Raw genomic sequence first — 23,076 nt, forward strand, 5'->3', positions numbered from 1 at the left:
GGTTTTAAATAGCCGGCTATAGCCCTACTATAGTTTCGCTATAGCTGTTTGAGGGTGCTGCCGCTAAATGATTTCATGTACAATTTACCACTATAGCTCCGCTATAGCCCACTATAGCCCAGCTATAGCTATTTTTAAGGGTCGCCGCTAAATGCCATAGCCCGCTATTTAAAACATTGTTTTACTTGACGTTCGGTACGACACATAGGCCGCTTCAATGGGCCTCCAACGGTCCGCACAAAAATTGTCATTACTTAAACCTTTTTTTTGCCTACACTACAGAAAAAGAATCACGAAAAAATGACATGTACCATAGGTAGTACCGTGAATTGTACAAAAAGAATCAATTGCCAAACTTATATACAAAACATTTGCCAAGGTTTACTACATTTCAAAAAGAAAACATGCATATTTAAAATTGCCATGTAGGAAAAATGTACCCCCTCCGTTCCTAAATATAAGTCTTTTTAGAGATTCCAATATGGACTATATACAAAGCAAAATGAGTGAATATACACTCTAAAGTATGTCTATATACATCCGTATGTAGTCCCAATTGAAATGTCTAAAAAGACTTATAATTAGGAAGAGAGGGAATACATAGACAAAAACTTGTTGAAAAATTGCCATGACGAATATCAAAACAACAAAAAAGGACAAAATTGCAATAATAGTGGGGGCTTATGAAAGCAAAAAAAAACGTGTACAATAGTAGATTTGCCATATTATAACTAAATTTGTATTTGACATGTTATATATCAACCTGTTCTTAAACAAATTGAGGCATGATACATATTTGTCATCATAAAGTTTCCACTTACCACATGGAAAAATAATTTTTTTTTTTTGCGAATCATGGAAACTTGTACAAAAAATGTGAGGATAAGATCACAAAACTAAGCATGTTGTTATATAAAAATCATGGCAAACATTGTGGATAAAAAAAATCATCACAAGGGAAAATGTAGGTAAACTTGGGATTCTAGTGACATATGGAAAGGTTAAAAATTGCCGTGGCAAAATATAGGAATTTTTACAATGACAAATAAATGGAAAAATTGCCATGGCAAATTAAGAAGTAAAAAATGTAGGAAAAAAGGGTGAAAAGAATTTGCAATGCGTTATAGGTAAATTTTCTATGTAAAAGAAGGTATAATTGCCATGGCAAATATAGAAGTGAAATTTTTCATTGCCAAAAAAGGTTAAAAAAAGAATTTAACGGGGCGTTTTAGGTAAAATTGTCATGGAAAACAGAAAGTAAATTTGGCATCTTTTTTTCTTGTGTTTTTTATAATTTTAGAAAGGAAAAAAATTCCATGGCAAATTATTCTAAAAAGTATATTTTGCCATGGCAACTTATTCTTAAAAAGAATAATTTGTCATGGCAATTCTGACGGCGTTCTTCATTATAATTTGACACTTTGTCATCATAATTTGCCATGGCAAAACATGGCAACAAATAATTTGCCAATAGCCATCTGGTGATACTTTTTAGAACATTAATAAAATGAAAAAATGGACAAAATTGCCATGATATGTTAAAAGCATGGCAGAAGTAGCTCCATAGATCATGGCATCGGTGCATATACAAAAGTGCCATGTTATATGAAGTATGATTCTGCCATGGGTTGCTAAACAATTTTGCCATGATTCATGTGATATATTTTGTCATGGTCCATGTGATATATTTGCCATTGGCTATGGCAAACAACACAAATTGAAAAAAAGGTATAAAAAAGTCTTTGTAGATCATGGCAACTAAATAGAAAAGAAGTCATGGGTACTAAAAAAATACCTAATTAACCCATGGCAAATGAAGAAAAAACTATTTAGAAACAGTAAATTCATGGAGAAAATGGCTCTGTATATCATGGAAACTGTCGCATTGAAGTCGCCAAGCTAGATGAGTAAAAAGAATTTGGCATGGGATGTTTAAACAAAAAAGTTGCCATGATCTATGTAATAGATTTGCCATGGACACACGAAGGAAAAAGAGTTGCCCGCTAGTTTGGTCATTTATGTTTGTGTCTATAACCAACAAAACTTTACCATGCCAAAACAAAACTATAGAAAAGCTATTATGTGTAAAAAACAAAAGATGGCTTCCTATGATGTACACATGTTTAAACTTGGATTAAACTTTGCCATTGTTAAAAAACAGTAAATTTGCCATGGCAACTTTGGCCATGGAGTATGAATTTGCCATGGGCAAGCAATAAAAAATGCCATGGTCAGAAAGTAAACATTGTCGTGGTTAAAATAGTAAATTTTGCCATGCCCAAATAAAATTCATATTAAAAAAACTCATGTAGAAAATGGAAATCTAAAAGTTGCCATGGTAAAACCACTTGAGATGTTAAAAAGTTGTCATGGTAGATGCATGTTAAACATTATCATGGCAGTTATGATTTTCATGTTTTGTATAATTTTTGTTGCCATGAATGCAAATAAAGTTGCCATGGTCGCACAAAAGAAACTAATTTGTTGCCATTTTTTACAAAAAAAATCCATGCCCTTTAAATTGCTTTTGCCATGCTTCGTTAACTTAAGTTGCCATGATCTATGAAAAATCATGGCAAATTCATATGATTTTTTCCATGACAGCTATTTACTAAATGAAAAGATGATGACTATAAAGGATTGTAAATTTGCCAGGTCAATTAATGATAATCTGCCATGGCGAAATGGTATCTAAATTCATAGTGGTTTCCCATGGTATATGAAACAAAATGACGCTAATTCATGAGAAATGTATGAAAAAGTTGGTATGAACTATACATAATTTGTCATGGCAAATTTACATATCTCTAAAAAACATGGCAAAAATAGACAAGATAGTGGATTGACAAAGGCCAAAGGTGATCTGTCAAACACTTAATACAATTTGTCGTGGCAAAAAAAAGTAGTAGACTATCATGGCAGCTTTGTCAAACAAATCGCCAGGGTATATCAAAAATCATAGCAAAAAGTCATACCAATTCTGTTCATGGCAACTACTCCACAAATATGCCATGGCAACTACTCCAAAATTTTGCCATGGAAACTACTCATAACAATTATGTCAATTGCAACTACTCATAGCGATTCTACCGTGGCAAGTACCCACAAAATTTTGCCATGAAAACTACTCATAGCAATTATCTGTTGCGCATTCTCCTGGGACTGGTACATTACATGGCAATCTTCAGATAAATGAAACAAAAATGCCATGTCAAACACATGATTCCAAAAACTTATCAGATGTAAAACGAAAAATGTAGGATTTGGACAGAGTCCTGCACATAGAAAAGGAGTGTATGCCATGGGGATCTGGGTAGAGTCAAGACGCAGCAAAAATGAGGAGCGGCTCCACTGAACGGATTCAACAAGTATAGTTGAGGAACCGAACGAACTAAAAAAAGCACCAGATCGATGGACGAACTCAGTGGCAACAACGGGGAGGAGGGGCTGCTTCGACTGCAGGAACGACGCATCCCCGTACTCTCCCCCGCCGCACAGTTCCAGCGAGAAGGGTTGCGGCAGCGGCATAAGCAAAGCCTGGCCCTGATGCCCTTCCATCGCAGAACGAGCCGGCGCGCTGGCCCTCCTATTCGTACCACCTATTAGGAGCATAGATGAGAGTACCAAGGTGGTCTAGAATCGCTAGCCCCATCCCCCATGCTCATTCAGTTCTGAGAACAAGGCATCGATGTTCATCTTTAGCACACGAGATCGCCGATGTACTGTAGTCAATCGTCCTGGTGAGATGGTGTCGGTGGCGACGTTGTGGTGGTCGGCACTAAGCCTCCATCATCTTCATTGTTGTGTATCATATCTTAATAGTCTTTTCGTGATGACATGTTTTTTTATAGATCCTGATATTGATAAGCAGGTGATTTTGTTATTGTTTAGACCTCAGGAATTATTTTTGTAGGAGAGATCTCTAAGAGATTACATGTGTATAATTATGTAGCCATTACATGTGCAATAATCCTACACCCACATACGAGTTACACATGTTCTACTCTCCCTCTTCCCCTAGTTTTCATTGGGGTGACCCTCTCCATCCGTATTTTCCAATTATACATCTCACATTTGCCCATCCGTTAAATCCATAGGTTATCTTCCACAGGTCTAGCATTACTCTTAGATGTGTATAATTGTATGCATGTATAATTTTTCCCCTTCTGTTAGGGTGTATCTCCTATCGACGACGATTTTGAAAACTTTTCCCTATTCCTCGATCCCCCGTGATTATGGCTCAGACTAACTCAAAGGTGATCACACATTGTTGCACGGTCTTGATTGAGGAGTTGGGGGAGGCAGAAGGGTTTAGGGTTGGTTACTTGACGAGTCGTTCGTCGGGTGAGGAGAAAAGCAATGGAGCAGCGGGCGTTTGGTTCATCGAAGGTAGATGCCAGTTAGGTGGAAGCCACGATGAGAGAATTGGGGTTGCATGAGGAGGATCTAGATGATATCATTCTTTTAGTTTACGTGCATATCTGTACTACTAGTTATTCTATGGTCATGATGGTACGTCGTGGTTTGGTTTGATTCCATACGCTTGTTGGTTTCATGATAATTATGGCGAGTATCATTCTCTGTACGAGAGGATCATGTTAATTATGAAAAGTATAATCGAGCATTGGACGGGAGGATAATATTAATTATGGAGAATATCATTCATTGGAAGGGAAGATCACCATAATTATGAAGAATATCATCTTTTGGGCAGAAGGACCACATTTTATTATGAAGAGTTATTGGAAATATGCCCTAGAGGCAATAATAAATTGGTTATTATTATATTATATTTTATTGTTCATGATAATCGTTTATTATCCATGCTAGAATTGTATTGATAGGAAACTCAGATACATGTGTGGATACATAGACAACACCATGTCCCTAGTAAGCCTCTAGTTGACTAGCTCGTTGATCAATAGATGGTTACGGTTTCCTGACCATGGACATTGGATGTCGTTGATAACGGGATCACATCATTAGGAGAATGATGTGATGGACAAGACCCAATCCTAAGCGTAGCACAAGATCGTGTAGTTCGTTTGCTAAAGCTTTTTTAATGTCAAGTATCATTTCCTTAGACCATGAGATTGTGCAACTCCCGGATACCGTAGGAGTGCTTTGGGTGTGCCAAACATCACAACGTAACTGGGTGGCTATAAAGGTACACTATAGGTATCTCCGAAAATGTCTATTGGGTTGGCATGAATCGAGACTGGGATTTGTCACTCCGTGTAAACGGAGAGGTATCTCTGGGCCCACTCGGTAGGACATCATCATAATGTGCACAATGTGATCAAGGAGTTGATCACAGGATGATGTGTTACGGAACGAGTAAAGAGACTTGCCGGTAACGAGATTGAACAAGGTATCAGGATACCGACGATCGAATCTCGGGCAAGTATTGTATCGCTAGACAAAGGGAATTGTATACGAGATTGATTAAGTCCTTGACATCGTGGTTCATCTGATGAGATCATCGTGGAGCATGTGGGAGCCAACATGGGTATCCAGATCCCGCTGTTGGTTATTGACCGAAGAGTTGTCTTGGTCATGTCTGCATGACTCCGAACCCGTAGGGTCTGCACACTTAAGGTTCGATGACGCTAGGGTTATAGGGAAAGTATGTATGCGGTTACCGAATGTTGTTCAGAGTCCTGGATGAGATCCCGGACATCACGAGGAGTTCCGGATTGGTCCGGAGGTAAAGATTGATATATAGGAAGTATGATTTTGGCCACCAGAATTGTTCCGGGCATCATCGGTAGTGTACCGGGACCACCGGAGGGGTCCGGGGGTCCACCAGGTGGGGCCACTAGCCCCGGAGGCCTACATGGGCCAATAGTGGGAAGGGACCAGCCCCTAGGTGGGCTGGGGCGCCTCCCACCAAGGCCCAAGGCGCCTCCAAGAGGGGAAGGGGCAAACCCTAGGGCAGATGGGCCCTAAGGCCCACCCTAGGTGCGCCTCCCCCTCTCCCCCTTGTGGCCGCCACCCTAGATGGGATCTAGGGCTGCTGCACCCCTTGGGGTGGGAACCCTAGGTGGGGGCGCAGCCCTCCCTCTCCCCCTATATATAGTGGAGGCAAAGGGGCAGCCCAACACGCGATTCAATCTCCCTGTTGGCGCAGCCCTACCCCTCTCCCTCCTCGTCTCTCGTAGTGCTTGGCGAAGCCCTGCTGGAGTCCCGCGCTCCTCCACCACCACCACGCCATCGTGTTGCTGCTGGATGGAGTCTTCCCCAACCTCTCCTTCTCCCCTTGCTGGATCAAGGCGTAGGAGACGTCACCGGGCTGTACGTGTGTTGAACGCAGAGGTGCTGTCCGTTCAGCACTAGGATCATCGGTGATTTGGATCACGACGAGTACGACTCCATCAACCCCGTTCACTTGAACGCTTCCGCTTAGCGATCTACAAGGGTATGTAGATGCACTCTCCTTCCCTCGTTGCTAGATTACTCCATAGATTGATCTTGGTGATGCGTAGAAAATTTTGAATTTCTGCTACGTTCCCCAACAGTGGCATCATGAGCTACACAGAAGGCCTACGTCTTTGATGCACCGCTCGATGTGCAAACCCTTACAACATCGTCTGTGGATGTTGTGAACACCTGACAGACACGTCCTGATGACTACTTGATAGTTTAGTGCACCATACTTTACGGCTTAGAATCGGGATTCCAATGACGTTTTGAACGCCATATGAGATGTTCCAAGAGCTGAAATTGGGATTTCGGGCTCATGCCCGTGTTGAGAGGTATGAGACCTCTGACAAGTTCTTTTGCCAACAAGATGGAGGAGAATAGCTCAGCTAGTGGGCATGTGCTCAGAATGTCTGGGTGCTACAATCATTTAAATCAAGTGGGAGTTAAACTTCCAGATAAGATAGTGATTGATAGAGTTCTCTAGCCACTATCACTAAGCTACTAGATCTTCGTGATGAACTATGACATGCAAGGGATGGAGTTGATCCCGGAGCTGTTCGCGGTGCTTAAGACCGCAAAAGGTAGAAATCAAGAGGAGCATCAAGTGTTGATGGTTTAACAAGACCACTGGTTTCAAGAAGGGCAAGGGCTAGAAGGGAAACTTCATGTATGGCAAACCAGTTGCCGCTCTAGTGAAGGAACCCAAGGTTGAACCCAAACCCGAGACTAAGTGCTTCTATTGTAAAGGGAACGGTCACTAGTAGCGGAATTACCCCAAATGCATGGTAGATAAGAAGGCTGGCAACTTCAACAAAATTTATACGTGTTAATGTGTACCTCACTAGTACTCCTGGTAGCACCTGGGTATTGGATACCGGTTCAGTTACTATTATTGGTGACTTGAAGCAAAAGCTACGGTCTAAACGAAGACTGGCTAAGGGCGAGGTGACGATGTGTGTTGGATGTATTTCCAAAGTTGATGAGATCACCATCGCATGCTCCATCTGCCTTCGGAATTAGTATTGAACCTAGATAAATGTTATCAGGTGTCTACGTTGAGCATGAATATGATTAGATCATGTTCATTGCAATACGGTCATTCATTTAAGTTAGAGAATAATGGTTATTCTGTTTACATGAATGATACCTTTCATGGCCATGCACCCTATGTGAATGGTTCATTGAATCCCGGTCGTGGTAACTGGTAATACACATGTTCACGCCAAAGGATGTAGAGTTAATAATGATAGTACCACTTTCTTGTGGCATTGCCGCTTAGGTCATATTGGCGTAAGATGCATGAAAAAACTCCATGTCGATGGATGTTTGGAGTCACTTGATTTTGAGTCGCTTGACACATGCGAGCCATGCCTCATGGGCAGGATGACTAAGACCCCGTTTTCAGGTACAATGAAACGGGAAAGTGACTTGTTGGAAATCATGCATGCTGATGCGTGTGATCCAATGAGAATTGAAGCGTGCGGTGGATATCGCTATTTTCTCATCTTCACTGGCGATTTGGGTAGATATAGGTATATCTACTTAATGAAGCACAAGTCTGAAACGTTTGAAAAGTTCAAGCATTTTCAGAGTGAAGTTAAGAATCATCATAACAATAAGATCATGTTCCTACGATCTGATCAAAAGGGGATTTTCTGAGTTATGAGTTTGGCAATCACTTAAGACATTGTGGAATTGTTTCACAGTTGAAGCCACCTGGAACACCACAAGGTAATGGTGTGTCCGGACGTCGTAATTGAACCCTATGAGATATGGTGCAATCTATGATGTCTCTTACCAATCTACCGTTTTCATTTTGAGGTTATGCGTTAGAGACAGCTGCATTCACTTTAGATAGGACACCATCTAAGTCCGTTGAAACGACGTCGTGTGAACATTGGTTTGGCAAGAAACCAAAGTTGCCGTTTCTTAATGTTTGGGGCTGCGATGCTTAAGGCTTCAGCCGGAGAAGCTCGAACCCAAAGCGGACAAACACATCTTCATAGGATACCCAAAGGTGACAGTTGGGTATACCTTCTATCTCAGATCCGAGGGCAAATTGTTTGTCGCTAAGAACGGGTCCTTTCTCGAGAAGGAGTTTCTCTCGAAAGAATTGAGTGGGAGGAAGATAGAACTTGATGAGGTTATTGAACCTTTATTTTAACCAGAGAGTGATGCAACACAGAAAGATGTTTTCTGTGGAGCCTACATCTGTTGAATAGGAAGTTAATGATAGTGATCATAAAGCTTCGGATCAAGTTGCTATCGAACCTCGTAGGTCGACAAGGATATGTACTACTCCTGAGTGGTACGGTAATCATGTCTTAGATATCATGTTGTTAGACAACAATGAACCTACGAGCTATGGAGAAGCGATGGTGGGCCCGTATTCCGACAAATGGTTAGAAGCCATGAAATCCGAGATAGGATCCATATATGAGAACAAAGTATGAACTTTGGTGGACTTGCCCGATGATCGGCAAGCCATTGAGATAAATGGATCTTTAAGAAGAAGATGAACGTGGACGGTAATGTTACCGTCTATGAAGCTCGACTTGTGGGAAAGAGTCTTTTCACAAGTTCAAGGAGTTGACTACGATGAGAATTTCTCACCCGTAGCGATGCTTAAGTCCGTCGGAATCATGTTAGCATTAGCCGTATTTTTCGATTATGAAATCTTACAGATGGATGTCAAAACAAGTTTTCTTACCAGTTTTCGTAAGAAAAGGTTGTATGTGATACAATAAAAGGTTTTGTCAATCCTAAGGATACTAAAAGGTATGCTGGCTCCAGCAATCCTTCTATGAACTAGAGCGAGCATCTCGGAATCGGAATATATGTTTTGATGGAGTGATCAAAGCTTTTAGGTTTATACAATGTTTGTTAGAAACTTGTATTTACAAGAAAGTGAGTGGGAGCACTACAACATTTCTGATAAGTATATGTGGATGACATATTGTTGATCCGAAATAATGTAGAATTTCTGGAAAGCATAAACGTTTGTTTGAAGAGTGATTTTCAAAGGAAGACCTGGATAAAGCTGCTTACATATTGGGCATCAAGATCTATAGAGATAGATCAAGACGCCTGATGATACTTTCAAAGAACGCACACCTTGACATGTTTTTGAAGGAGTTCAAAATAGATCAGTCAAAGAAGGGGTTCTTACCTGAGTTGTAAGGTGTGAAGTTGAGTAAGACTCAAAGATTGACCACGGCAGAAGAAAGAGGAAGGACGAAGGTCGTCCCCTATGATCTTGTCATAGGCTCTATACGGTATGCCATGCTGAGTACCACACCTAATGTGTGCCTTGCCACATGTCTGGCAAGAGGGTACAAAGGTGATCTAGGAGTAGATCACCAGATAGCGGTCAAAATTGTCCTTAGAGGAATAAGGAAATGTTTCTCGGTTATGGAGGTGATAAAGAGTTCGACATAAAGAGTTACGTCGATGCAAGCTTGACACCTATCCGGATGGCTCTGAGTAGAGATACCGGATACGTATAATGGAGCAATAATTTGGAATAGCTCCAAGTAGAACGTGGTAGCAGCATCTACGATATAAAGTTTTGCGAAATACATAGGGATCTGAATATGGCAAGACCCGTTGACTACAACCTCTCTCACAAGCATAAAATGATCAAACCCAGAACTCTTTGAGTGTTTATCACATAGTGATGTGAACTAGATCATTGAGTCTAGTAGACTCTTGGATGTTGGTCACATGGCGATGTGACCTGTGAGTGTTAATCACATGGCGATGTGAACTAGATTATTGACTCTAGTGCAAGTGGGAGACTATTGGAAATATGCCCTAGAGGCAATAATAAATTGGTTATTATTATATTATATTTCATTGTTCATGATAATCGTTTATTATCCATGCTAGAATTGTATTGATAGGAAACTCAGATACATGTGTGGATACATAGACAACACCATGTCCCTAGTAAGCCTCTAGTTGACTAGCTCGTTGATCAATAGATGGTTACGGTTTCCTGACCATGGACATTGGATGTCGTTGATAACGGGATCACATCATTAGGAGAATGATGTGATGGACAAGACCCAATCCTAAGCATAGCACAAGATCGTGTAGTTCGTTTGCTAAAGCTTTTCTAATGTCAAGTATCATTTCCTTAGACCATGAGATTGTGCAACTCCTGGATACCGTAGGAGTGCTTTGGGTGTGCCAAATGTCACAACGTAACTGGGTGGCTATAAAGGTACACTACAGGTATCTCTGAAAGTGTCTGTTGGGTTGGCACGAATCGAGACTGGGATTTGTCACTCCATGTAAACAGAGAGGTATCTCTGGGCCCACTCGGTAGGACATCATCATAATGTGCACAATGTGATCAAGGAGTTGATCACAGGATGATGTGTTACGGAATGAGTAAAGAGACTTGCCGGTAATGAGATTGAACAAGGTATCAGGATACCGACGATCGAATCTCGGGCAAGTATCGTACCGCCAGACAAAGGGAATTGTATACGGGATTGATTAAGTCCTTGACACCGTGGTTCGTCCGATGAGATCATCGTGGAGCATGTGGGAGCCAACATGGGTATCCAGATCCCGCTGTTGGTTATTGACCGGAGAGTTGTCTCGGTCATGTCTGCATGACTCCCGAACCCGTAGGGTCTGCACACTTAAGGTTCGATGACGCTAGGGTTATAGGGAAAGTATGTATGCGGTTACCGAATGTTGTTCGGAGTCCCGGATGAGATCCCGGACGTCACGAGGAGTTCCGGAATGGTCCGGAGGTAAAGATTGATATATAGGAAGTATGGTTTTGGCCACCGGAATTGTTCCGGGCATCACCGGTAGTGTACCGGGACCACCGGAGGGGTCCGGGGGTCCACCAGGTGGGGCCACCAGCCCCGGAGGCCTACATGGGCCAATAGTGGGAAGGGACCAGCCCCTAGATGGGCTGGGGTGCCTCCCACCAAGGCCCAAGGCGCCTCCAAGAGGGGAAGGGGGCAAACCCTAGGGCAGATGGGCCCTAAGGCCCACCCTAGGTGCGCCTCCCCCTCTCCCCCTTGTGGCCGCCACCCTAGATGGGATCTAGGGCTGCCGCACCCCTTGGGGTGGGAACTCTAGGTGGGGGTGCAGCCCTCCCTCCCCCCTATATATAGTGGAGGCAAAGGGGCATCCCAACATGCGATTCAATCTCCCTGTTGGCGCAGCCCTACCCCTCTCCCTCCTCGTCTCTTGTAGTGCTTGGCAAAGCCCTGCTGGAGTCCCGCTCCTCCACCACCACCACGCCGTCGTGCTGCTGCTGGATGGAGTCTTCCGCAACCTCTCCTTCTCCCCTTGCTGGATCAAGGCGTAGGAGACGTCACCGGGCTGTACGTGTGTTACGCGGAGGTGTCGTCCGTTCGGCACTAGGATCATCGGTGATTTGGATCACGACGAGTACGACTCCATCAACCCCGTTCACTTGAACGCTTCCGCTTAGCGATCTACAAGGATATGTAGATGCACTCTCCTTCCCTCGTTGCTAGATTATTCCATAGATTGATCTTGGTGATGCGTAATTTTTTTTGAATTTCTGCTATGTTCCCCAACAAGAGTATCATCGAGCACTAGATGAAAGGATCACGAGAATATGTATGCTTCCGCACTGGCAATTAGTTAGTTCCGAAATTGAGGTGGAGCAAGCATTTATGACCATCGGTTCCAGTGGATGCATGAAACATAGGTTCTATCTATCAATGAGATGCACTATATATAAACAGAATGAAAAAAAGAAGAAAAAGCAAAAATCAACATTTTATGTTTCAAACAAATTTGGAAAAAGCACGCACCTACATTGGGATGTATACTACTACATGTTTACGAGGAAGTACATTTGGGTGTGAGGTACACGAAAATTGACGGACCTTCACAGTGAACAGTTCATGTGCTAAAAATACATGATTTTCTTTTTCTTTTGTCGCTCAAACATGAAACTATAATCATAAAACTTCGCAAGGATGCACAGTCTTTTTCCAGATCTATTTTAAAGTTTAAAAATCAGATTTTTGATTTTTTTTTCAAAATCGGAGCCATGGGGATCTGGGTAGAGTCAAGAGGCAGCAAAAATGAGGAGTGGTTCCACTGAACTAATTCAACAAGTATAGTTGAGGAACCGAACGAACTAAAAAAACACCAGATCGACAAACGAACTCAGTGGCAACAACGGGGAGGAGGGGCTGCTTCGACTGCAGGAACGACGCGTCCCCGTCCTCTCCCCCGCCGCAAAGTTCCAGCAAGAAGGGTTGCGACGGCGGCATAAGCAAAGCCTGGCCTCGATGCCCTTCCATCACGGAAGGAGCCGGCCCGCTGGCCCTCCTATCCGTACCCCCTATCAGGAGCATAGATGAGAGTACCAAGGTGGTCTAGAATCGCTAGCCCCATCTCGCATGCTCATTTAGTTCCGAGAACAAGGCATCGATGTTCATCTTTAGCACACGACATTGCCGATGTAGTGTAGTCAATCGTCCTGGTGAGATGGTGTCGGTGGTGATGTTGTGGTGGTCGGCACTGAGCCTCCGTCATCTTCGTTGTTGTGTATCGTATCTCAATAGTATTTTCATGATGACGTGTTTTTTTATAGATCCTGATATTGATAAGCCGGTTCTTTCGTTATTGTTTAGACCTCAGGAACTATTTTTGCTGGAGAGATCTCTAAGAAATTACATGTGTATAATTATGTAGCCAGTACATGTGCAATAATCCTACACCCACACACGAGTTACACATGTTCTACTCCCCTCCTCCCCCTGGTTTTCATTTGGGTGGGCCTCTCCATCCCTGTTTCCCAATTATACATCTCACATTTGCCCATCCGTTAAATCCATAGGTTATCTTCCATAGGTCTAGCATTACTCTTAGATGTGTATAATTGTATGCATGTATACATTTTCCCCTTCTGTTAGCGTGTATCTCCTATCGATGAAGATTTTGAAAACTTTTCCCTATTCCTCGATCCCCCGTGATTATGGTCCAGACTAACTCAAAGGTGATCACACATTGTTGCACCGTCTTGATTGAGGAGTTGGGGAAGGCAGAAGGGTTTAGGGTTGCTTACTTTTTTTGAGACAATTTTTTTTAGACAATCATAGGTTCTATCTATCAACGTGCCCTTGGCACGGGCTGGGCCGAAACGAGGCCCACTTACCACTACCCACGCCCAACCGTCGGACCCAATAAAATTTGGTTCCCGCTCCCCCTCTTCGTCCGCCGGTCCGTTTCGGTTTCCCCACAAAGTCAGCGGAAAGAGAAAAAAAGGAAAGAAACAAGAAACCCCCACCGCCGCCGCCGCCCCCGCCCGCAACTGCTCCCCGTCCCCCGCCGGAGCAAGCCTGCCACGTCGAGCGGAGGGAGCCCTCCCTCGTCGGCGTTCCCCTCCTCCTCCTCCACGCCTCCACCGGACTCGGGAGGGTTCCCCTCGCTGGTGAGCAAGCCCTAGCTTTCTTGGATTGCTCCCCCGTCTCTGCCGCGCCGCGGACAGCCGAATCCGGCCGCGTGTTCCTGACGTGATTTCGAACCTAGTTTCCGCCGGTAGGGATCTCCCCGTAATCCCCTAGTCAACTGTTAGCGCGGATTGCGGTATGTTTTGGGGGGAAGATTTGGTCGCTCCGTGTGATTAAAATTTTCCCCTGTTCTCGAACCGTTGGTGCGGGAGATCCGGGCATCCGGTGGAGAGTAGTAAGAAGAGCACGGTCTCTTTTGACCCAAGACCTCCGACTTGCATCGGGTGGTTTGATTGAAAACTGGGGATTTTCTTTTTTGGGAAGTGCGTACTGAAAAAATGGGGGATTTGCTTTGCTGGGCAGCATGTTCAAAACTGGGGATTCTCTATTTTGGGAAGTACTGTACTAACAAATCTGTGATTTTACCAAGAAGGTACCACACAAGGGTATCAGTAGTTGCTGCAAATTTGCTGCTATAATCTACAGTAGCACTCACACAGGTGTTCTCTGAATTTTGTGGGGTGTTAATAATATGATGGAGATTTATTTTTCATGTATAGGATGCCTCTCATGATCTACTTGAACATTATCTCGGAAGTTTGTTTAGAAATAAAAGAGAGCGTCTTATCGGTTTATCGCTCTACATTTCTGTGCTACGTCAGGAACATTTAACAGACATGTAGGGATCCTGTCTTCAGCTTGGTAGTTAGTAGTGAATTTCCTTTTATGGACTGTGGAGTTTGTGCTCTCTTTTGCATTGTATATGCTTTCTGGTAGAATGTGGGTGGTGGCAAATCAAGTGAAGCATTTTCAATAAATGATGCTGTATTTGGTACTTTCAGATTGGATAGACCATCCTTTGTTGATCAGCTAAGGTTATTTACCTACTTCCATAACTGGCTCTGGTTTTTACTTTGTATTCATGGATTTTTCTTCTATTTCTTGAACATATCCAGTGTATGCAATGGGGAGGAGTTTAAGAGCGGGACGCCATGCAGAACTGGAAGACTCTGTGGCAGATCCTGTCAGCGAAAAGCAAGCCTTCAGAGGGTGGAAGCAGTATGTGAAAGAACTCAACTCGAACACACTTCCACCATTTCTCACCCGCCTTTGTGACCCTGACAAGCCATGCTCATACTCTGAGGAGGAGCTCTTATGCGTGTTTGAGACTGCTGCGGAAGTCCATGGCTGCAACATTGTGCCACATATCAGCCAGATCGTTTCAGCCATCATTAGAATCATGTCTTCAGCCACAGGGTCCTTGCATGGTGTTGGTTGCTCCAAGGTGATACGCACATTATCACGCTATGTCATTGATCCCCTGGGAACAGAAGAAGAGAAAAGTGGGATCATTAGCTCTCTCTGCAGTCCCTTTTCTGGTTGCTTGATGAGCACGAAGGAGAGTGTATCTTCTGGTTCTGCTCTCTGCGTCACTGCACTTATCCAGTCCAACAATTGGCAATTTGCATCTCACGAGTTAGTTAACGACATCTGCTTAAAAGTCTCAGGGGCCTTAGGGGAGGTACGCTGCCAGACCATTTCACACTTAGGCTTAGTGGTTGCTCTATTGGAACAGAATTGGTTGACACTTGAGCCTTACGGGCGGTCTTTGATAAGATCAGGCTTAAGTATATTGGACAAGAGTACTAAAGCAAGCAATTCTCAGATGATCATATCATCCATTCAAATGATACACTCCATCATGAAGACTTTGGAATTGAGCATCATATTTTCTGAGATCAGTAGCATTATCCAAGCTATGGAGCAACTGAGGGATCATTGCATGCCAGAGATCAGCACTCCAGCTTTTCAGGCAGCTGAGACTGCTAATACACTGTACAAGCAGGAAGAGTGTGGACATGGCAAAAGAATTAGTCCATTGGCAAAAATTCATGATGGAAGACATAGGAGGAGGGGATCATATTCACATTCTGTTATGGATGATGCGGAAATAAGAAACTGCGGTTCAAATGAATCTCTGTATGATGATACACAATCTGTTAATCGGTTCAGAGACCATGATTCCCAGCCTTCAGTGGGGCAATACTCAGGTGTACCTGTAAGTGCACGGGTAAGGAGGCGACTGTTGAGTAATGGTTCTGACAGACAACATCAAATGTCCAGTGATGAGTTTCCTCGCACTATTGTATCTGATTATCGTGATGGTGTCGGTGTGATAGCACAATATGGTTCTGCTGGTCTGCTAGATAAGTCAATGAGGAGGTATTCAGATGTATCAACAAGGACTGCTGATCCATGCCCTATGTGTTTAACACCGCGAACTACTAATCGATGCTCTCAGGTATACAGTACATCTTAATTGATTGATGACTTGATTGCCTTATCATATGTACGAGCAATTATAGTAACTTTGGGGCTTATCATGTCAAGATATGGTGTCTGAGTTAGCGTTTGTACTCTGTTCTGGAATGGTATCTTTCAAATGATAGGAATAACAAACTTTTTGATGTATGGTAGGAAAGGAACTTACTAACTTCATGCGCAAAACAGATATCCTCCACGTATGCAAAACAGATCCTCCACATATATGTTTGTAGATTGCTTATGGTATTTCCATTGATGCATTGAAGAACTGTTTCTTAGTGGTTTGAAGAACGAAATTGGAGAAGCCTGACCTTTTTTGGTACAAATAAATTTACAGCTCTTTCTCTTTTCTTTCATGGACTTGTTTCAGATATCAAGGCGAGGAACTTTCTCAGAAGACGTTTGGATGCAGTCAACCCCAAGGAAGCAGCTCCAGTTTCATAGCTCTAGCAGTGAATCAAAAAGAGATACTCACAGATTACCCGACAGCCCATCTCTGAGACGGCACTGTTCAGGACAATGTACAAATGGTGAAGTTGAGGAAAGGAACGGCTACTGTGATTCTGTTCAGCATGACAGCCAGTGTCATGTACAGAGCAATGATACCTCGATAGAAGATCTGAAGCTACCACCAACCAACAGTGAGCGTTCTGATAGTGCAGGCGAATCTCGAAGCGGAGAATGTCGAGCTGAGAATGAGAAGATGACAAGAGTCAGGAAAGGGAGCAGAAACTGCTCTGGCACCCTACTTTTTCTCCTTGTATGTGCTCTAGTGATACTGGTCATTGCGCTCTTGCTAGCTTGGTGGAAGGAGGATCAGAGGGAGCCGTATGTTGTACCCACATAGTAGCGTCTTTCTGCCTGTATGCAGGTTGTTCTGCGATGTGCGTTGGCTTTGGTGTAGATTGCGAGTTAAAGTGGGGTAAAGGTTGAGAAGTTGTGTTGATTTAGTCGAACGATAGTGATAGTTTGCTGGATTGTACATTCTGATTGTTGGCATGAATACCATGATAGTTTTGTGTTCAGTGGGAAGCTGAAGCGTAGCACATAATTCCTTGCTGCATTTCCGAATTTCTCTACTTTATAGCATTTGTTTTACAGAGTATATGCAGCTAGTGTAGCAGATACATGAGTGGCATGTAGTATACTACTGGTGTTGATGGTATTGTTCACCGAATTTCATTATCATCTGGATAGAAGTATCCAATGTAGTAGAAGCTAGATTGACAAGGCAATACCAATGTTTCCGCAAACTAGTTTTGTTACAACTGCTTCGGGATAAATTTTGGTCCAAACTTCTCACTGTTTTGTTCATACTCCGCGTGTTCATTGGTTTGTTGTTGCTCCATGAATGAGAGGATAAATATTTTTGTTCTGTGCGGTTATTTTTCCCAGTAACTCGTAGTTGCTGCAAAAAGGTTCATAAAACCACCATTTTTGTTTCACCAGTAATCCATATGTGTACATATATATAGGATCAAGTATTTTGTTCAGGTGGTTATTTTTTTATTTGCTTTTGGTATTTTGACAAGGAATGATTTCAATTTTAAAGGAATTTAACCGAAGTTATATAGCTGCAGAAGGAAGTTTTAAGAAGAAATCAAGCTGCTAGCCCATAGAGCAAAAAAGAAGAAATTCTGTGGTTTTCCAAGTTGGGTAGATGCATTTCACTAGCTCAGTGGTTTTGTTGCACACCATTCTTTCTTTTCTTTTCTTTTCTTGCTAGATCTTTGGTTAGCTTGTACTTCCTCTGTACGGAATTAGTTGACGCTCAAACGGATGTATCTAGACGTATTATTATTATTCCAAAAAAATATTATGCAACAGGAGAAATCCTGCTGTTTTTGAGGGAAAAAATAACCAAATATAACATTTCTTTGTTTTTATTACAAACCAAGACAAGCCGTCCAGCTTGATCGTGAACAAAACACCAAGCTAGAGGAACCAAGCAAGCAATCCAGTGCTACTTGCTTCACACACCAATCCAAACCAATCCAATCCAATCCAATTCAGTCAAGCATACTCACACCATGCATAGCTTGGTGAAGAAAGCACACCATTTATTCCTCCATCAAAAGTACGTAGCAACACCCTCACCATGCCGCAGATGGAGCATGTAAACCACACTTAAAAGCCAAACACCGACAAACTAGGGGAAACAATCCAGAGAGTTGTGAGTGAGATCACAACTCAATTGTAAGCCGCTTGACCTCTTTTTGCATCAAGATTACCTAGGAAATGAAGAATGTGAATAGAAAACATTGATTAATCTGATAGTAAATAAAAAAAACAATGACACCTGCTTGCTCAATCTATCAATGCACGGAACAAAATCCATGTCCGAGCAAACTGTACCTCAGAACGGAGACCCTCGGGAGGGTCTTCTTGTAGTAAGCCGAGTGGCGCGTCTCAAAAAGCGATGGTTCATGGTCGGCCTCGGGGCCGTCCCACTCGAGCCTATCCCACCAATCCTTCTCGCAGTCCACCACCGGCTTGGGGCCTTGGCGCGACACGGTTGGTACCCGTCTCAGGCCCCAACAGTCCTTGAGGGTGATTGTCTCCAGCACCGGCGCGACCAGTGATTTGACCCCGCATATCTGCTCTAGCCTGTGGAGATGATATAGCCTGATGTGCTTTAGCTTCTCTAATGTGACACCAGATGCTATCTCTTGAGCGTGCTCATTGGTGGCCAGTGGGAAAACATGTTGGAGATTTTGGCAGTATGCGATCTGAATGGTCTCTAAGTTTGGCATTGGGTAGGAAATAGGGAGGACAAACACCAGCCTAGGACAGTTGTGCAAGTATACGTGTTGTAGGTATCGAAAGCTGTAGAAGTCTAATGTAATATCTCTACCCCAGATGCAATAGGCCATCAGGAGATCAGATGCAGAAAATACCCTTATTCTACTAAAGCTTTCATTTCCAGCCCAACTTGGGAAGAGAGTGTGAAGGTTGGGGCACCTCTCAACATGACACCATTCTAAATGCAGCCATGATGTTCTTGACGCTGGAAGGTTAGCTGTGATTGAGATATTGTCATGCACATGCAATGATTTCACTCTATACTCTATGAAATTTCTGAAATTTGCATTGACATTCATACTCTCTAATGGTGGCTTCCTTCACCAATCTCTATATGGACACTCAAAGGATAAAGTCGTCGGTGGTCCCACACCAAGGAAGAAGGTGTGACAGTGTCCTTGTTAATGACAATATCTACGTAAGGTAAGAAGGGCCCTACGGGAACCAAACCCTCTAGGGTAGTGCCAATATCCTCAATACTTTTGGTGATGTTGACTTGGCTCTGGATCATAGTAGAAATATGGAGGTGCACCTTGGGGTCATACCGATCGAGTCCCTTTATGACAGACCAAATGAACCTTCCATCTGTAAAAGCCATGTGTGCCTCAAAGACAGAGGGCCTCTGTTCTCCACAGTGGATCATTGGTCTCGTCTTCCCACGAGTGTCTACATGTAGAACTTCCAGTGAAGGGTTTCTTCCATCCCAGAGTAGGCTACGGAGTTGCTCACAACCCAACATGAATAGCTTCTTGAGCCGTGCAACATCCATTGCACCGAGGTCAAGTGTTTTAATGGCTGTGCTAGAAAGGTCCAGCTCCTCAAGATTGGGCAATGCATGCAAGAACACGTTGCACAATCGAGCACAACCCTCTAGGGAGATCCTTCTCACCTTGGCTTCTGGGACGTTGCGGGACTTGGGACGCAGTTCTTTTTCTGGCAATTGTATGGGATGTATCCACTTCTCTGCTGGGCCATAACCATCGAAGCTAAAACTCTCGAGCAGTGGAGGGGCTCCTCCGAATACAACCTGCTGCAAGCTGGAACAACCATCAAGAACTAGCATCTTCAAGTACCGTGCCGTTGTCATTTCTGGCAATGATGCCAAATGAACGTTACCAGACAAGTCAAGGAGCTCCATATTCATCATATCTACTGAAGAGCATGTGTCCATCATGATCACATCTGAGGATTCGGTTACCCGGAGCTTGTGAATGTTCTGTAGCTTTTCCCATGCTTGACTTACATACCTCCACGAGACACCCTTGGTATTTACCTCCCTAAGATTGGTCATCAAATCTATCATCTTTGACAGCAAGACAAACTCCGTGAAGCGTATGTCAAGCACCAACAGATCTGGGAAACATGGCCCTCCACCTTGATCCTCCCTTGTATTTGTGCAATGGTGAAGACAAAGGAATCTTAGGTTGTGACAAGATCGGAAAGGAGGGGATACAAAATCAAAGCTGCACTTGCAGAGTTTTAGCACGTGGAGGTTGCTGGCTAATACAAAAAGGTCATTTGGTAGTTGTAGTTGAGAATCTCCCCCCGATGTTAGGAAACATGATGATGTAATGACAGGAATAGTTGAGATATCTTGTGCCCCTAGTTGGTTGGAGGAGATTAAAATCCAGCGGTTAAATCTTTGTTGATCGAAACAACGTGTCAATAGTTGTGTTCTGTTAGATGGATAACACAACATCCGAAGTATCACTTCATACAATGCACTGCCAACCTCGTAGGCTCTGTCCCCTTGAAGGACCCCATCACATATCCAGTAGTTGCAAACATGCGTATCCCAAGCAAAGTCAAGACTGAAAGGTTTTCCGAGTATTGGCTTTCTTATTTTCAGATTCTGGAATCTTTTCTTAAGCTCGGCCTGTGCATCAATATCATAGATGCTTCTAGGCATTCCGCGTAGTTGCTCTGTCAGGAACAGTGAGTACGAGAAGCAATCCAAAACTATTGTTGGGTTGATGTCATCCAAGCCGGTGAAACCAATCACTTCAGCGGCTTCTTCCCGCAATGAATTTAGCAATATACCATCCACGTTTAGGTTGCCCACATGAGATAAACGAATTACTTTGAAATATGCAGAACTTAACTTTAACTTGTCTTTTCTCTCTGAGAGTTGAAATCTTCCATAACCACTCCATAACAGTTGCCCTAAAGCATATGTCCCAAATTCAGGATTAGGAATGCCACACTCTGCTAGATCAATGACTTCTTCTCCCCCATAATGAAAAATCATCAGAAATCTTTCATTTCTTAGAGAAGCGTTGATCTCACTTCCGATGCGTGGTATCTCTAGTCTAGAGCCGATCTTTATCCCTCTAAAATCATCATCCTCATCCTCCTTATCAAACATGGGCAGTAAATGGCCAAGATTTAACTCCTCCACGATTGCCCTCTGCAAGGATCTTCTACTTTTCCATAGAGAGCAGTCTACATGGATAATTTTGCCAAAATGCTTTCTTGTGTCAGGGTCACTTCTTCTCGATTTCAGGAGTTTGGCTGTGGCCTTAAGAACAGCAGAGGCTCCTACACCTTCGCCGCACCAGCCAGCCAAGAAGAATGATTTAGCTGCCTGATTATCATATGACTCTGAGAGATGATCAATCAGCTTTCTGGGGGCGTCCTCAAAACCGTGTATCAGCTGTAGTAATGAGAAGTTGTTAGATATGACTTTGTGGTACATATATGGGTAAGATAGTTTCAATAGCTACAACTTTTGACTTGACTAAACGCGGGCGATGAATGATGCAACATTAATGTATAAGGCCAGTCAAGTAAAGCATCCGATCCAGAAGTTTAAATATAGGACCAACGAAAATAACCTATATAGGTACACAAGATAACTTTTTCATTAGATAATAAGCACTAAATGACTAGTTTGTGGATCCTTGTTTCGCATCCGTTGAAGTATAAGTGCATTGCCTGTGTTCTCCCCGTGAGCTTGAGCTTTTGGGTGATCTGGCAGGTGCACACAATCCAATAATATATCGTGGGTCGCTAGAGTGTGTGTTCTGTGTAGCTTGGAAAGAAAAAAAAAGAAACAAATATGTAGGAGGTAGCAGATTATAAATCAGTTCTATTCAGTTTTGAACAACAAGCACTAGTATGTTGTAAAACAACAACTCCTGTGTTGAGACGAGGTTAGGATGAAGAGAGGTACTAACCAGATGTATTGGGTAATCGTCCATTTTGACCACGTGTAGTAACTTGTATCACCACCAGCAGCAGCAGCAGCAGCATCCGCATCAAAAGAAGAAGAAGGAAACCGTGAGGGTTGGGCATATATATCTAACCCATCGCTCCCCTCCCTCCACACAGAAGTTTGTCTGATCTCACAACACAACACCAAAACAGAAACATCTTCACTATATATGTATGCCTATATGTGCATTTGCATAGCGATATGTCGGATGAAGAGATGTGTCACCTGACCCCCCTGCTCGAAATCGAAAATAATTTCACTCACGCCGGGGCCGGTAGCAAAGCAGAGAATGCCAAGGCGGATAGAAAGATAGATGGGTGTAATGGGCAATGGTGCTCTCTGCTGCTGAGAGCTATCGCACGTACATTGCTTTGCTTTCTCTCTCCCCAAAGCATGGCCCATGCTGGTTCCTTGCTTGCACATTGCCGATGCACTTTGTCAGCTTTTTCTTTATCCTTCTTCTTTGATTCTTCTTTTGCTTTGCGTGGTATAGATAGATGCAAAGGGACTGGTGGTAGTAACTTGTAACATACTATTGTTCTGCTTCCTTCTAGACGGTGGCAAATCCGTTCTCAGTGGATCTTTTTGCTAGGAAAATGCCGTGCATGTTAGCTAAACTTGCCATCCTCGACACGGGCGGAGCCAGGATGAAATACTAGAGGGGGCAAAGATGTAAACCTTTTTTTCCGAGACATCTATATGTACTAATGACTAGATCATTTAGAAAACCAACCACACAAGTATACATATAGTGGGAAAGTCACGTATCGTTCTTTTCTTCCTATCGAAGAAAGAGGCGATCTCGCCTGTGCCGCCAGGGAGTTCCTCCGCCGCTGTCCTCCGGCGGCTCCC

At 43.2% G+C, this 23,076-nt stretch overlaps 1 protein-coding gene and 1 pseudogene across 1 annotated transcript; one reads left to right on the forward strand and one right to left on the reverse strand.

The window, feature by feature from the left end:
* Positions 1-13,665: 13,665 nt before the first annotated feature.
* LOC119298848 (protein SINE1-like) lies at positions 13,666-17,233 on the forward strand. Its single transcript, XM_037576153.1, has 3 exons — positions 13,666-13,864; positions 14,840-16,185; positions 16,579-17,233. Exons 2-3 carry the CDS (start codon positions 14,848-14,850, stop codon positions 17,053-17,055), a joined length of 1,815 nt encoding a protein of 604 aa, XP_037432050.1. The 5' UTR covers positions 13,666-13,864; positions 14,840-14,847; the 3' UTR covers positions 17,056-17,233.
* Positions 17,234-18,159: 926 nt separating this feature from the next.
* Positions 18,160-21,705, reverse strand: LOC119299071 (annotated as a pseudogene).
* Positions 21,706-23,076: the final 1,371 nt, after the last annotated feature.

This window comes from Triticum dicoccoides, chromosome 5A (assembly GCF_002162155.2).
Source record: "Triticum dicoccoides isolate Atlit2015 ecotype Zavitan chromosome 5A, WEW_v2.0, whole genome shotgun sequence".
Lineage (NCBI taxonomy): Eukaryota > Viridiplantae > Streptophyta > Magnoliopsida > Poales > Poaceae > Triticum > Triticum dicoccoides.